The 12,629-nt window shown below is 49.6% G+C and overlaps 1 protein-coding gene across 1 annotated transcript in view; it reads left to right on the forward strand.

Moving 5' to 3' along the window:
* tbx15 (T-box 15) overlaps positions 1-12,011 on the forward strand; it is a 39,620-nt gene extending 27,609 nt beyond the window's left edge. Inside the window, exons 3-8 of the mRNA XM_031896428.1 lie at positions 1,122-1,223; positions 4,001-4,172; positions 4,381-4,548; positions 4,658-4,722; positions 9,170-9,267; positions 10,628-12,011. Of these exons, the coding sequence (XP_031752288.1) occupies positions 1,122-1,223; positions 4,001-4,172; positions 4,381-4,548; positions 4,658-4,722; positions 9,170-9,267; positions 10,628-11,409 (1,387 nt within the window). The 3' untranslated portion in view covers positions 11,410-12,011. The remainder of the gene's footprint in view (positions 1-1,121; positions 1,224-4,000; positions 4,173-4,380; positions 4,549-4,657; positions 4,723-9,169; positions 9,268-10,627) is intronic.
* Positions 12,012-12,629: the final 618 nt, after the last annotated feature.

Below are 12,629 nucleotides of genomic sequence, written 5' to 3' on the forward strand. Positions count from 1 at the left end.
AGAGTGGGGTGAGTGGCTGCTCAGTGAGCGAGTAGTGAGAGTGGGGTGAGTGGCTGCTCAGTGAGCGAGTAGTGAGAGTGGGGTGAGTGGCTGCTCAGTGAGCGAGTAGTGAGAGTGGGGTGAGTGGCTGCTCAGTGAGGCGAGTAGTGAGAGTGGGTGAGTGGGCTGCTCAGTGAGCGAGTAGTGAGAGTGGGGTGAGTGGCTGCTCAGTGAGCGAGTAGTGAGAGTGGGGGTGAGTGGCTTGCTCAATGAGCGAGTAGTGAGAGTGGGGTGAGTGGCTGCTCAGTGAGCGAGTAGTGAGAGTGGGGTGAGTGGCTGCTCAGTGGAGCGAGTAGTGAGAGTGGGGTGAGTGGCTGCTCAATGAGTGAGTAGTGAGAGTGGGGTGAGTGGCTGCTCAATGAGCGAGTAGTGAGAGTGGGGTGAGTGGCTGCTCAGTGAGCGAGTAGTGAGAGTGGGGTGAGTGGCTGCTCAGTGAGCGAGTAGTGAGAGTGGGGTGAGTGGCTGCTCAATGAGTGAGTAGTGAGAGTGGGGTGAGTGGCTGCTCAATGAGCGAGTAGTGAGAGTGGGGTGAGTGGCGCTGCTGTTCCCACAGTGGAAAGGGGCAATTTTTGGAGCCATAAGTTTGTACCACAAAAACAGACAAAATATTGATAATGCTTTTCTATTGCTATGATGTTTTTGCTTGTTCAGTGCTGGGAAACTGTGCTTATTGCTCCCAACTCCAATTGCAGGAACAGAGAACAGGGAGCCGGATTTACTCACATCAGCTGGGATTCTCATTGGGGGAATACTGTGCATAGTAATGCAGCCGCTGGCCCTGGGGGGCGGGGAAATGTTTTATTAAACAAAAACTCTAAACCCCACATTACATTACAGGGCAACACAGGAACCAGTGCAGGCTGCATATTATGGTTCTTATTATTAATCAGCTTCTAAGCTCCGCCTCCCAACAAGCAGCCAAGAGCCCACTGAGCATGTGCTAACGAAATCTAACAAAGTAACAAGATGGCGGCCCCCTCTGGACAACTTTGAAAGCATAAATCATTACCTTTGCCAAATCCGGTGTTTATTGTCCTTCTTTTTACCTCAATTGGATCTTTTTTTTTTTTTTTGCTTTGTAGGAGGATGTTCCCAGCAATGAGGGTGAAGATCTCGGGCCTTGATCCCCACCAACAATATTACATTGCGATGGACATAGTTCCTGTGGACAACAAGAGATACAGGTAGGTTGTTGGGTATTTGCTGGATATCTCTCAGTATCTGGGATTTAAACAGAAACACGCTCTTCATGGGTTTTACAATAACACAACATAAGTATGTGGGTTCTAGGTTACCCAACTCTTATTCATGTGGCCTCTGTGTACATGGGTTTTATTGCAGGATTCCTGTTACTAGGCCCCTGTACAATGGTTGTTACAGACATAGTACCTGTGTATGGATTCCTATTAATACAGTTCCAGTGTGCGGGTTCTCAGTGACACAACATGGGTTCTAGGTTACCCAACTCTTATTCATGTGGCCTCTGTGTACATGGGTTTTATTGCAGGATTCCTGTATCTAGGCCCCTGTACAATGGTTGTTCCAGACATAGTACCTGTGTATGTATTCCTATTAATACAGTTCCAGTGTGCGGGTTCTCAGTGACACAACGTGGGTTCTAGGTTACCCAACTCTTATTCATGTGGCCTCTGTGTACATGGGTTTTATTGCAGGATTCCTGTATCTAGGCCCCTGTACAATGGTTGTTACAGACATAGTACCTGTGTATGGATTCCTATTAATACAGTTCCAGTGTGCGGGTTCTCCGTGACACAACGTGAGTTCTAGGTTACCCAACTCTTATTCATGTGGCCATCCGTGTACATGGGTTTTATTGCAGGATTCCGGTAACTAGGCCCCTGTACAATGGTTGTTACAGACATAGTACCTGTATATGGATTCCTATTAATACAGTTCCAGTGTGCGGGTTCTCAGTGACACAACGTGGGTTCTAGGTTACCCAACTCTTATTCATGTGGCCTCTGTATACATGGGTTTTATTGCAGGATTCCTGTTACTAGGCCCCTGTACAATAGTTGTTCCAGACATAGTACCTGTGTATGTATTCCTATTAATACAGTTCCAGTGTGCGGGTTCTCAGTGACACAACGTGGGTTCTAGGTTACCCAACTCTTATTCATGTGGCCTCTGTGTACATGGGTTTTATTGCAGGATTCCTGTTACTAGGCCCCTGTACAATGGTTGTTCCAGACATAGTACCTGTGTATGTATTCCTATTAATACAGTTCCAGTGTGCGGGTTCTCAGTGACACAACGTGGGTTCTAGGTTACCCAACTCTTATTCATGTGGCCATCCGTGCACATGGGTTTTATTGCAGGATTCCTGTTACTAGGCCCCTGTACAATGGTTGTTACAGACATAGTACCTGTGTATGGATTCCTATTAATACAGTTCCAGTGTGCGGGTTCTCAGTGACACAACGTGAGTTCTAGGTTACCCAACTCTTATTCATGTGGCCTCCGTGTACATGGGTTTTATTGCAGGATTCCTGTAACTAGGCCCCTGTACAATGGTTGTTCCAGACATAGTACCTGTGTATGGATTCCTATTAATACAGTTCCAGTGTGCGGGTTCTCAGTGACACAACGTGGGTTCTAGGTTACCCAACTTTTATTCATGTGGCCTCTGTGTACATGGGTTTTATTGCAGGATTCCTGTTACTAGGCCCCTGTACAATGGTTGTTCCAGACATAGTACCTGTGTATGTATTCCTATTAATACAGTTCCAGTGTGCGGGTTCTCAGTGACACAACGTGGGTTCTAGGTTACCCAACTCTTATTTATGTGGCCATCCGTGTACATGGGTTTTATTGCAGGATTCCTGTAACTAGGCCCCTGTACAATGGTTGTTCCCGACATAGTACCTGTGTATGGATCCCTATTAATACAGTTCCAGTGTGCGGGTTCTCAGTGACACAACGTGGGTTCTAGGTTACCTAACTCTTATTCATGTGGCCTCTGTGTACATGGGTTTTATTGCAGGATTCCTGTAACTAGGCCCCTGTACAATGGTTGTTCCCGACATAGTACCTGTGTATGGATCCCTATTAATACAGTTCCAGTGTGCGGGTTCTCAGTGACACAACGTGGGTTCTAGGTTACCTAACTCTTATTCATGTGGCCTCTGTGTACATGGGTTTTATTGCAGGATTCCTGTAACTAGGCCCCTGTACAATGGTTGTTCCAGACATAGTACCTGTGTATGGATTCCTATTAATACAGTTCCAGTGTGTGGGTTCTCAGTGACACAATGTGGGTTCTAGGTTACCCAACTCTTATTCATGTGGCCATCCATGTACATGGGATTTATTGTGGGATTCCTGTAACTAGGCCCCTGTACAATGGTGGTTCCAGACATTGTATCTGTGTATGGATTCCTATTAATACAGTTCCAGTATGTGGGTTCTAGGTTACACAACTCATATTCTTCCTACAGTCTCTGGACTTGGATTCTTCTGACAGAATATCTGCTCATAGTTCCCAGTACATGGGTTCTTAATGCCGCAACCTCTGTACAGTGGCCTAACTGATGTTACTGGGCCCCACTGCAAATTCAATTTAGGGCCCCCAAATCATTGGTCAGTTGACCTATTCCACCAAGATATATTGAAACTGGTTCTTACTTAGGACCTTTCTTGGCCTTTCACACTCCTGAGAACCCCTGCAACCACAGGGTCTGCTTCCTCTGTCTATTAAATAGGTTCTCGGCTGCAATCTCTGTACATGGGTTCTCGATGCCACAACCTCTGTGTGTGTGGGTTCTAGATTACATAGCTGTTATTCAGGCCACTATTCCTGTACTTTGTGCCTGATCTCCTACACACACGCACACACAGTTGGGTTGTTACTGAGATACAATTACTCTTATTAACCCCTTATCTGTCATTCTGAATTTAATTGGAGAGGCCCAATCACAAGACCTTCTGTTCCCCTTCCCAGATACGTCTATCACAGCTCCAAATGGATGGTAGCTGGCAATGCCGACTCCCCGGTGCCGCCCCGAGTGTATGTCCATCCGGACTCTCTGGCCTCTGGGGACACTTGGATGAGACAGGTGGTCAGTTTTGACAAATTGAAACTCACCAACAATGAGCTGGACGACCAGGGTCATGTGAGTATATATTTAATATATCCTTATCATATTACCGGGGGGGGGGGGGTTATATATCTATCTAATGGGATGGACATTTGGTTCTAGATTGAGCTGGATGACCAGGGTCATGTGAGTGGAACTCAGACTATATATATATAAAATATATCCTTATTATATTACTGAGGGGGTTATATATCTATCTCATGGGATGGACGTTTGGTTCTAGATTATCTTGCACTCTATGCACAAGTATCAGCCGCGCATCCACGTCATACGCAAGGACTTCAGCAGTGACTTGTCCCCCACCAAGCCCATCCCCACCGGAGACGGAGTCAAGACCTTCAGCTTCCCCGAAACCGTATTCACCACGGTGACAGCCTATCAGAACCAACAGGTGAGAGCGGGACCCGCGTTTCTCATGCAAATAAATCCAACAAATGAATTCATACGTTAATGACTTCCAGTTGCGCGGAGATTTCATATGAATTCCCTTCATCTTTCAGATCACGAGACTGAAGATTGATAGGAACCCGTTTGCCAAAGGATTCCGAGACTCTGGGAGGAACCGGTACGTGCCAGATCCCTTCCAAAGAGCTTGGGGGGCTCAGTACATTTAGGGGTCTCTTCCTCAAACAACAGAGAGTTTGGGGGGCTCAGCACATTTAGGGTTAGGGTCCCTTCCTTGAACAACAGAGAGTTTGGGGGGCTCAGCACATTTAGGGTCAGGCTCCCTTCCTCTAACAACAGAGAGTTTGGGGGGCTCAGCACATTTAGGGTCAGGGTCCCTTCCTCTAACAACAGAGAGTTTGGGGGGCTCAGCACATTTAGGGTCAGGCTCCCTTCCTCTAACAACAGACAGGTTGGGGGGCTCAGCACATTTAGGGTTAGGGTCCCTTCCTTGAACAACAGACAGGTTGGGGGGCTCAGCACATTTAGGCTTAGGGTCCCTTCCTTGAACAACAGACAGGTTGGGGGGCTCAGCACATTTAGGGTTAGGGTCCCTTCCTTGAACAACAGACAGGTTGGGGGGCTCAGCACATTTAGGGTCAGGCTCCCTTCCTCGAACAACAGACAGGTTGGGGGGCTCAGCACATTTAGGGTCAGGCTCCCTTCCTCGAACAACAGAGAGTTTGGGGGGCTCAGCACATTTAGGGTCAGGCTCCCTTCCTCGAACAACAGAGAGTTTGGGGGGCTCAGCACATTTAGGGTCAGGGTCCCTTCCTCTAACAACAGACAGGTTGGGGGGCTCAGCACATTTAGGGTCAGGGTCCCTTCCTCTAACAACAGACAGGTTGGGGGGCTCAGCACATTTAGGGTCAGGGTCCCTTCCTCTAACAACAGAGAGTTTGGGGGGCTCAGCACATTTAGGGTCAGGGTCCCTTCCTCTAACAACAGAGAGTTTGGGGGGCTCAGCACATTTAGGGTTAGGGTCCCTTCCTTGAACAACAGAGAGTTTGGGGGGCTCAGCACATTTAGGGTCAGGCTCCCTTCCTCGAACAACAGACAGGTTGGGGGGCTCAGAACATTTAGGCTTAGGGTCCCTTCCTCGAACAACAGAGAGTTTGGGGGGCTCAGCACATTTAGGGTCAGGGTCCCTTCCTCTAACAACAGAGAGTTTGGGGGGCTCAGCACATTTAGGGTCAGGGTCCCTTCCTTGAACAACAGAGTTTGGGGGGCTCAGCACATTTAGGGTTAGGGTCCCTTCCTCTAACAACAGAGAGTTTGGGGGGCTCAGCACATTTAGGGTTAGGGTCCCTTCCTCTAACAACAGAGAGTTTGGGGGGCTCAGCACATTTAGGGTCAGGGTCCCTTCCTTGAACAACAGAGTTTGGGGGGCTCAGCACATTTAGGGTTTGGGGGGCTCAGCACATTTAGCAGAACATGGGAACCCCATAGGTCTCAGTCCCAGAATTCCGTGGGGCCCCAGACGCGGGCCCCGTACCCCAGTGAGACACAGAAGGGATTTATAGCTGATTTACTGACTGGATAGAATGTAGAATTCTCGGAAAAGAGTTTTATCCTTTCCCTGAGGCGGCGGCACCTGTCAGCGATGTGTCCGACCCACTCGTCAGGCATTTTTAGTGTTTTACCCACAATTCCTATTGAGATGAGCGTGTCGCACGGAACAACTGGCATTCTCTGCATTCCCTTCTGTGTAGCACAGTGTCACTATCCAGTTACACCCACCCCCCCCCGATACTGATATAACCCCCACGTTCCTGCCCCCTCACTAACACCCCCCCATACTGTGTTCCCACATTGACACATTGTGTATTGTACAAAAGTCTGCACAGAAGCTTTAAAGAAATATAAATATATTAAATAAATACAAAGATCACTCACTTGAACTGCTAATATCCTTATCATTTACAGTAGGGGGTACAGTATCCCTTATAATACATGAGTGATACTCAGAGTTCCCTGTATAACTCAGCCTGCAGCCTTGTGCCTTTATATGGGGGGCACAGAACCCCTCAGTGACTGCTAATATCCTTATCATTTACAGTAGGGGGTACATTATCCCTTATAATACATGAGTGATACTCAGAGTTCCCTGTATAACTCAGCCTGCAGCCTTGTGCCTTTATATGGGGGGCACAGAACCCCTCAGTGACTGCTAATATCCTTATCATTTACAGTAGGGGGTACATTATCCCTTATAATACATGAGTGATACTCAGAGTTCCCTGTATAACTCAGCCTGCAGCCTTGTGCCTTTATATGGGGGGCACAGAACCCCTCAGTGACTGCTAATATCCTTATCATTTACAGTAGGGGGTACATTATCCCTTATCATACATGAGTGATACTCAGAGTTCCCTGTATAACTCAGCCTGCAGCCTTGTGCCTTTATATGGGGGGCACAGAACCCCTCAGTGACTGCTAATATCCTTATCATTTACAGTAGGGGGTACAGTATCCCTTATAATACATGAGTGATACTCAGAGTTCCCTGTATAACTCAGCCTGCAGCCTTGTGCCTTTATATGGGGGGCACAGAACCCCTCAGTGACTGCTAATATCCTTATCATTTACAGTAGGGGGTACAGTATCCCGTATAATACATGAGTGATACTCAGAGTTCCCTGTATAACTCAGCCTGCAGCCTTGTGCCTTTATATGGGGGGCACAGAACCCCTCAGTGACTGCTAATATCCTTATCATTTACAGTAGGGGGTACATTATCCCGTATAATACATGAGTGATACTCAGAGTTCCCTGTATAACTCAGCCTGCAGCCTTGTGCCTTTATATGGGCACAGAACCCCTCAGTGACTGCTAATATCCTTATCATTTACAGTAGGGGGTACAGTATCCCGTATAATACATGAGTGATACCCAGAGTTCCCCGGGGCAGATGATGTATAATTTCAGACACAGACAAGAAGCAGAGAGGGAACATTTATTTTGGGAGCTTTATAGGGTGACACTCCCATGCTATCAGCGCTGGGTGCTGTCTCGTAAAAATGAGTGAGATGCCCCCGTGGTGTCTCTTTAACCCTTTCACTGACAGGAGAGCTGCCGCTGTTAATGATCAGTGGGGGGGGGGGGGGGTAAAACAAATTCATACTCAGAAGGCTCCACACACTGAGCCCAAAGGGATTTCTCTCCAAATTACATTTAGTCACAGAAATGTTACATTTGGGTTTAGTTTCCCTTTAAACAACACTACAGTTACTATGGGGCTGACAGAATTCGAAGGGAAGTGACAGTTAGCTGCAGGGTGCGACCCAGACACAAAGGCCCAACATTGGGGCGACTGTCCCCGACCCCCCCGGCCGACGCGGGCCGCACAGCCAACCCATGTGGGTTCCATTATACAGAAATGCACGACATCTTGTTCCATTTTACATACAATAGAGGAATTTGATTTATTGCTCGATATTAAAAATGTGCAGCGCTGAGACACGGGGAAGAGATGAAACGACGCATTTCTCATTCCCATTAAATGTACAAAACACCGTCTAAACGGATCCAAATGTACCGAGGAGCCGACAGTGAGCTCTGCCCCGGGAGTCCTGATGTGTTATTTATATTTATGTATGAACCCCCGGGGGGGTTTCCTTTGGCCCCTGATACAGCGCTTGTTGGGCCTGTAATAAAGGATATAATTGTATAGCAGCAGAATAATACAAACTCTGCGATTGGCCAATGTAGCTGCTGCTTGGAATTGGCTGAATGTCAGTTCCTCCGGCCCCCTGGGGGCGCTACAGGCTACTCGGCCTATACAAAACAATTATATTTGGGCCCGTTTTAGCCTAGAGCAGTACCAGGGTCAGAATGGGGGGTACAGGGCCCACTGGGGCTACTGCCTCAGGGGCCCCTGCACCCCTCAATGGGCCCTCTCCCCCCATGTCAGTTCCTCCGGCCCCCTGGGGGCGCTACAGGCTACTCGGCCTATACAAAACAATTATACTTGGGCCCCTTTTAGCCTTGAGCAGAACCAGGGTCAGGATGGGGGGTACAGGGCCCACTGCAGCTACTGCCTGCACCCCTCAATGGGCCTTCTCCCCCCCCCCCAGGATCCCCCACCACCTGTCCAATCCCCTCCGCCGAGCGCGTAAAAATTTTACTTAAGCGCATCGGGGGAGGGAAACCGACGGCTCAGGGGAGCACCCTGTGGGGATCGAGCCGGGGCCACGGGGGCCCAGTCCAACCCGGAGCAGTACTGACCAACTTATTACATGTAGTGGGACGATTGTTTCCAGATTAAATGAAAATAATGGCGTCATATAGTGAAGTCTATGGAGCCCTTGAGCAGACTGGGGGCCACTGAAACACTTCGGAGGGCCACATCTGGCCCAGGGGCCTCCAGTTGGACAGCCCTGGTCATAGTAATAACCCTTTCAGCTGAGCCCGGTATTATACCCTATGAGAAGCCATAGAACCATTAGAACCAAACCCGACCCAATGTCAGACCTACATGGGGGAATCCCTCTCCCAGTCAGGGGATCCCCCCGCCGCCCCGTTGTCTGTTTCCCATTTGCCTCATCTCTCTCTCTCTTGCCCCTTAGGACCGGCCTGGAGGCCATCATGGAGACGTACGCCTTCTGGAGACCCCCGGTCCGGACCCTTACCTTTGAAGATTTTACAACCATGCAGAAGCAGCAAGGTGAGCTTAACCCCCACCCAAATAAGCTCCAGATACAGGAGAATTACATTTGTTTGGGTTCTTGACTTTCATCTGCGGAGCAGCTGAGCCTCTAATCCACTGGTTTCAGTTAGAGATGAAAAACCCCCATAGAAAGTACCAGGCGGAGAGGTGCCGAGAGGGGGATTTATGGGGGCTCAGGCGCTGAGTGCTCCGAGTACCTGGGGTTCTGATAGGCAGGAACGCGCGGCGCGTTGATCCCATCGCAAATCAGGGGCTTTGTTCTCCCACCGCATTACATACGGGTTCTGATCCAGAATCACAGCCAAATGTTCCGCCTATCAGAATCCTATGTAAGTGTGTATATATATCATCAATGGCACGGAACCCAGAGCCTGCCCCGAAGGCTACACACCCTGGACCCCAACATCTCATGTCCAAAATGAAGGGGTTAATATGCAGTTGCCCCTCCTTTTGCTGCTATAACTGCCCCTTCTCTTCTGGGAAGGTTCCCATATTGTTGCTGGAGTTAGGTCTCATAAGATTGGAAAATGACTGCCAGCAGTGAGTGGCATTTAGAACCTCATGGTTCCTCTGGGGCGGGGCTGAGCTAAGTGACCTTTAGACGGACAGGCCTTCTCTGGGAGGAGCTAATTTAGCAGAAGGAATGGGTTGTTACTGTTAGGGGCACCCCAGTGGGAATGTGATGGTGATAGTTTGGTGATACCCCGATGGGAATGTGATGGTGATAGTGTGGTGACACCCCAATGGGAATGTGATGGTGATAGTGTGGTGACACCCCAATAGGAATGTGATGGTGATAGTTTGGTGACACCCCGATGGGAATGTGATGGTGATAGTGTGGTGACACCCCGATGGGAATGTGATGGTGATAGTTTGGTGACACCCCGATTGGAATGTGATTGCTAGTTTGGTGACACCCTGATGGGAATGTGATGGTGATAGTGTGGTGACACCCCGGTGGCAATGTGATGGTGATAGTTTGGTGACACCCCGGTGGGAATGTGATGGTGATACTTTGGTGACACCCCAATGGGAATGTGATGGTGATAGTTTGGTGACACCCCGGTGGGAATGTGATGGTGATACTTTGGTGACACCCCGATGGGAATGTGACGGTGATAGTTTGGTTGCACCCCGATGGGAATGTGATGGTGATAGTTTGGTGGAACCCCGATGGGAATGTGATGGTGATAGTTTGGTGGAACCCCGATGGGAATGTGATGGTGATAGTGTGGTGACACCCCGATGGGAATGTGATGGTGATAGTGTGGTGACACCCCGATGGGAATGTGATGGTGATAGTTTACTTGCACCCCATCCCCCTTCCTGTTGCTCATTGATTGTCTTTCTTTCCCAGGAGGAAGCACCGGGACATCTCCTACAACCTCCAGCACTGGGACCCCGTCGCCTTCAGCCTCCTCCCACCTTCTGTCCCCATCATGCTCCCCGCCCACCTTCCACCTGACCCCCAACTCTTTCAATGTCGGCTGCCGGGAGAACCAGCTGTGCAACCTCAACCTCTCTGAGTATCCGGCCTGCGCCCGCAGCAACATGGCGGCCCTGCAGAGCTACGCCGGCCTCAGTGACAATGGCTATAACCGGCTTCAGAGTGGCAACCCCTCCGGGACCCAGGCCCCCGAGAGCTTTATGCCACAAAGGACTTCATCATTGATCTCTGGGATGCCGACGCCATCTTCCTTGCCTAGCAACAGCAAGATGGATACATACAGTGGCCAGCTGGGGTCATACCCAACGTCACAATTTCAGTATGTGATGCAAGCAGGAAACCCCTCCTCCGGCTCCTCCTCCTCCCACATGTTTGGGGGCGGCCATATGCAGCAGAGCTCCTACAATGCGTTTTCTCTTCACAACCCCTACAATCTCTACGGATACAATTTCCCGTCATCTCCCCGCTTGGCGGCGAGTCCCGAGAAACTGTCAGCACCTCAAGGCACTTTACTCTGCTCCTCTCCATCTAATGGTCCGTTTGGGGACAGGCAGTACCTCTCCACGGGGATGGATGCAATGCACATGATTGGCAGCCCTTCGGCCAATCAGCAGGCAGCCAACGCCTGTGACAGCAGACAATATGGATCAGTCCCAGGATCATCATCACAAATGTCGGTTCATATGGTCTAAATGGGGACAAGGGACGTAGGAACCAAAGTGCCTTCATGGATGGAAGCTCCAAGCGGGGAGGCCTTGACTTGCAGTCTCCTGGGATGATTAAAGGAGCCCAATTGCATATCTGGTATCGGAATATTTACCACTTTGGCCATTGGTCTCAATGTCAGCGCTCTCTTTAGTCAATATGTCTCATAATCACCCAACATTTACCCTTCATCACTGCCCCTGGGGCTTATTTATTCTCACAAGACGTTGCACCAACCCAGCACCTCATCTAGATCCTTCCGCCTGTCTTTGGCCAATGGGCCCCTCCGCTAAACTGAACCCACGAAGATGAACGTCCCTCCAGTAGGGGAGGTGGGACTGCGGCGAGACCCACATATGTTGGTTGGCTGCTCTAATGGTCAATCAAAGTGCACTGCATTATGGGATATACAGGCACCGCCAGATCCACTAAAGAGACTTCTCAGTAGAAAACTTCTTCTTGGAGGTCTCCAGGTTTGGCCCCGTGGCTCCTCTCGGCTGGACGGATGGACAGTAGCCGATATGGGCCACTCGAATCCTTAGAACTGCTCCAATGAGCTGAAGGCAAAAGCAGTAAATGTATAGACGGGTTTGATGTATGAGATTAATTATAGGGTCACTAAGAGCAAAGGGGGAGGCTCAGGTTCCCTTAGTGCCCAGCGGAGACCCAGGAAACGAGAGGCTGCTCTTGAGTTGGTCCCTTGGTATCAATTAAGCAGAAACATAAAAAGACCGGTTCTAAATACTAAACCCATACACAGGGGAACATAGGGCAGAACTACATCTTTCCCCGTCCTTCCTCTGGGGGCGCCAGGGAGCACCAACCTTGCCATGTTCTCCCATATCCCATAGTCCTAGGCGTTTAGGAAGGTGAGCCCACCGCAACCAAGCCATTTAGTCACATTGAGACCCCCAGTCTGTGCCTTAGCCATTTAGTCACACCGAGACCCCCTGTCTGTGCCTTAGCCATTTAGTCACACCGAGACCCCCTGTCTGTGCCTTAGCCATTTACTCACCCAGACCCCTGGCTGGCCTTAGCATTTAGCCACGAGACCCCCTGTCTGTGCCTTAGCCATTTACTCACACCGAGACCCCCTGTCTGTGCCTTAGCCATTTAGTCACACCGAGACCCCCTGTCTGTGCCTTAGCCATTTAGTCACACCGAGACCCCCTGTCTGTGCCTTAGCCATTTACTCACACCGAGACCC

Source organism: Xenopus tropicalis, chromosome 2 (genome assembly GCF_000004195.4).
Source record: "Xenopus tropicalis strain Nigerian chromosome 2, UCB_Xtro_10.0, whole genome shotgun sequence".
NCBI classification, from domain to species: Eukaryota; Metazoa; Chordata; class Amphibia; order Anura; family Pipidae; genus Xenopus; species Xenopus tropicalis.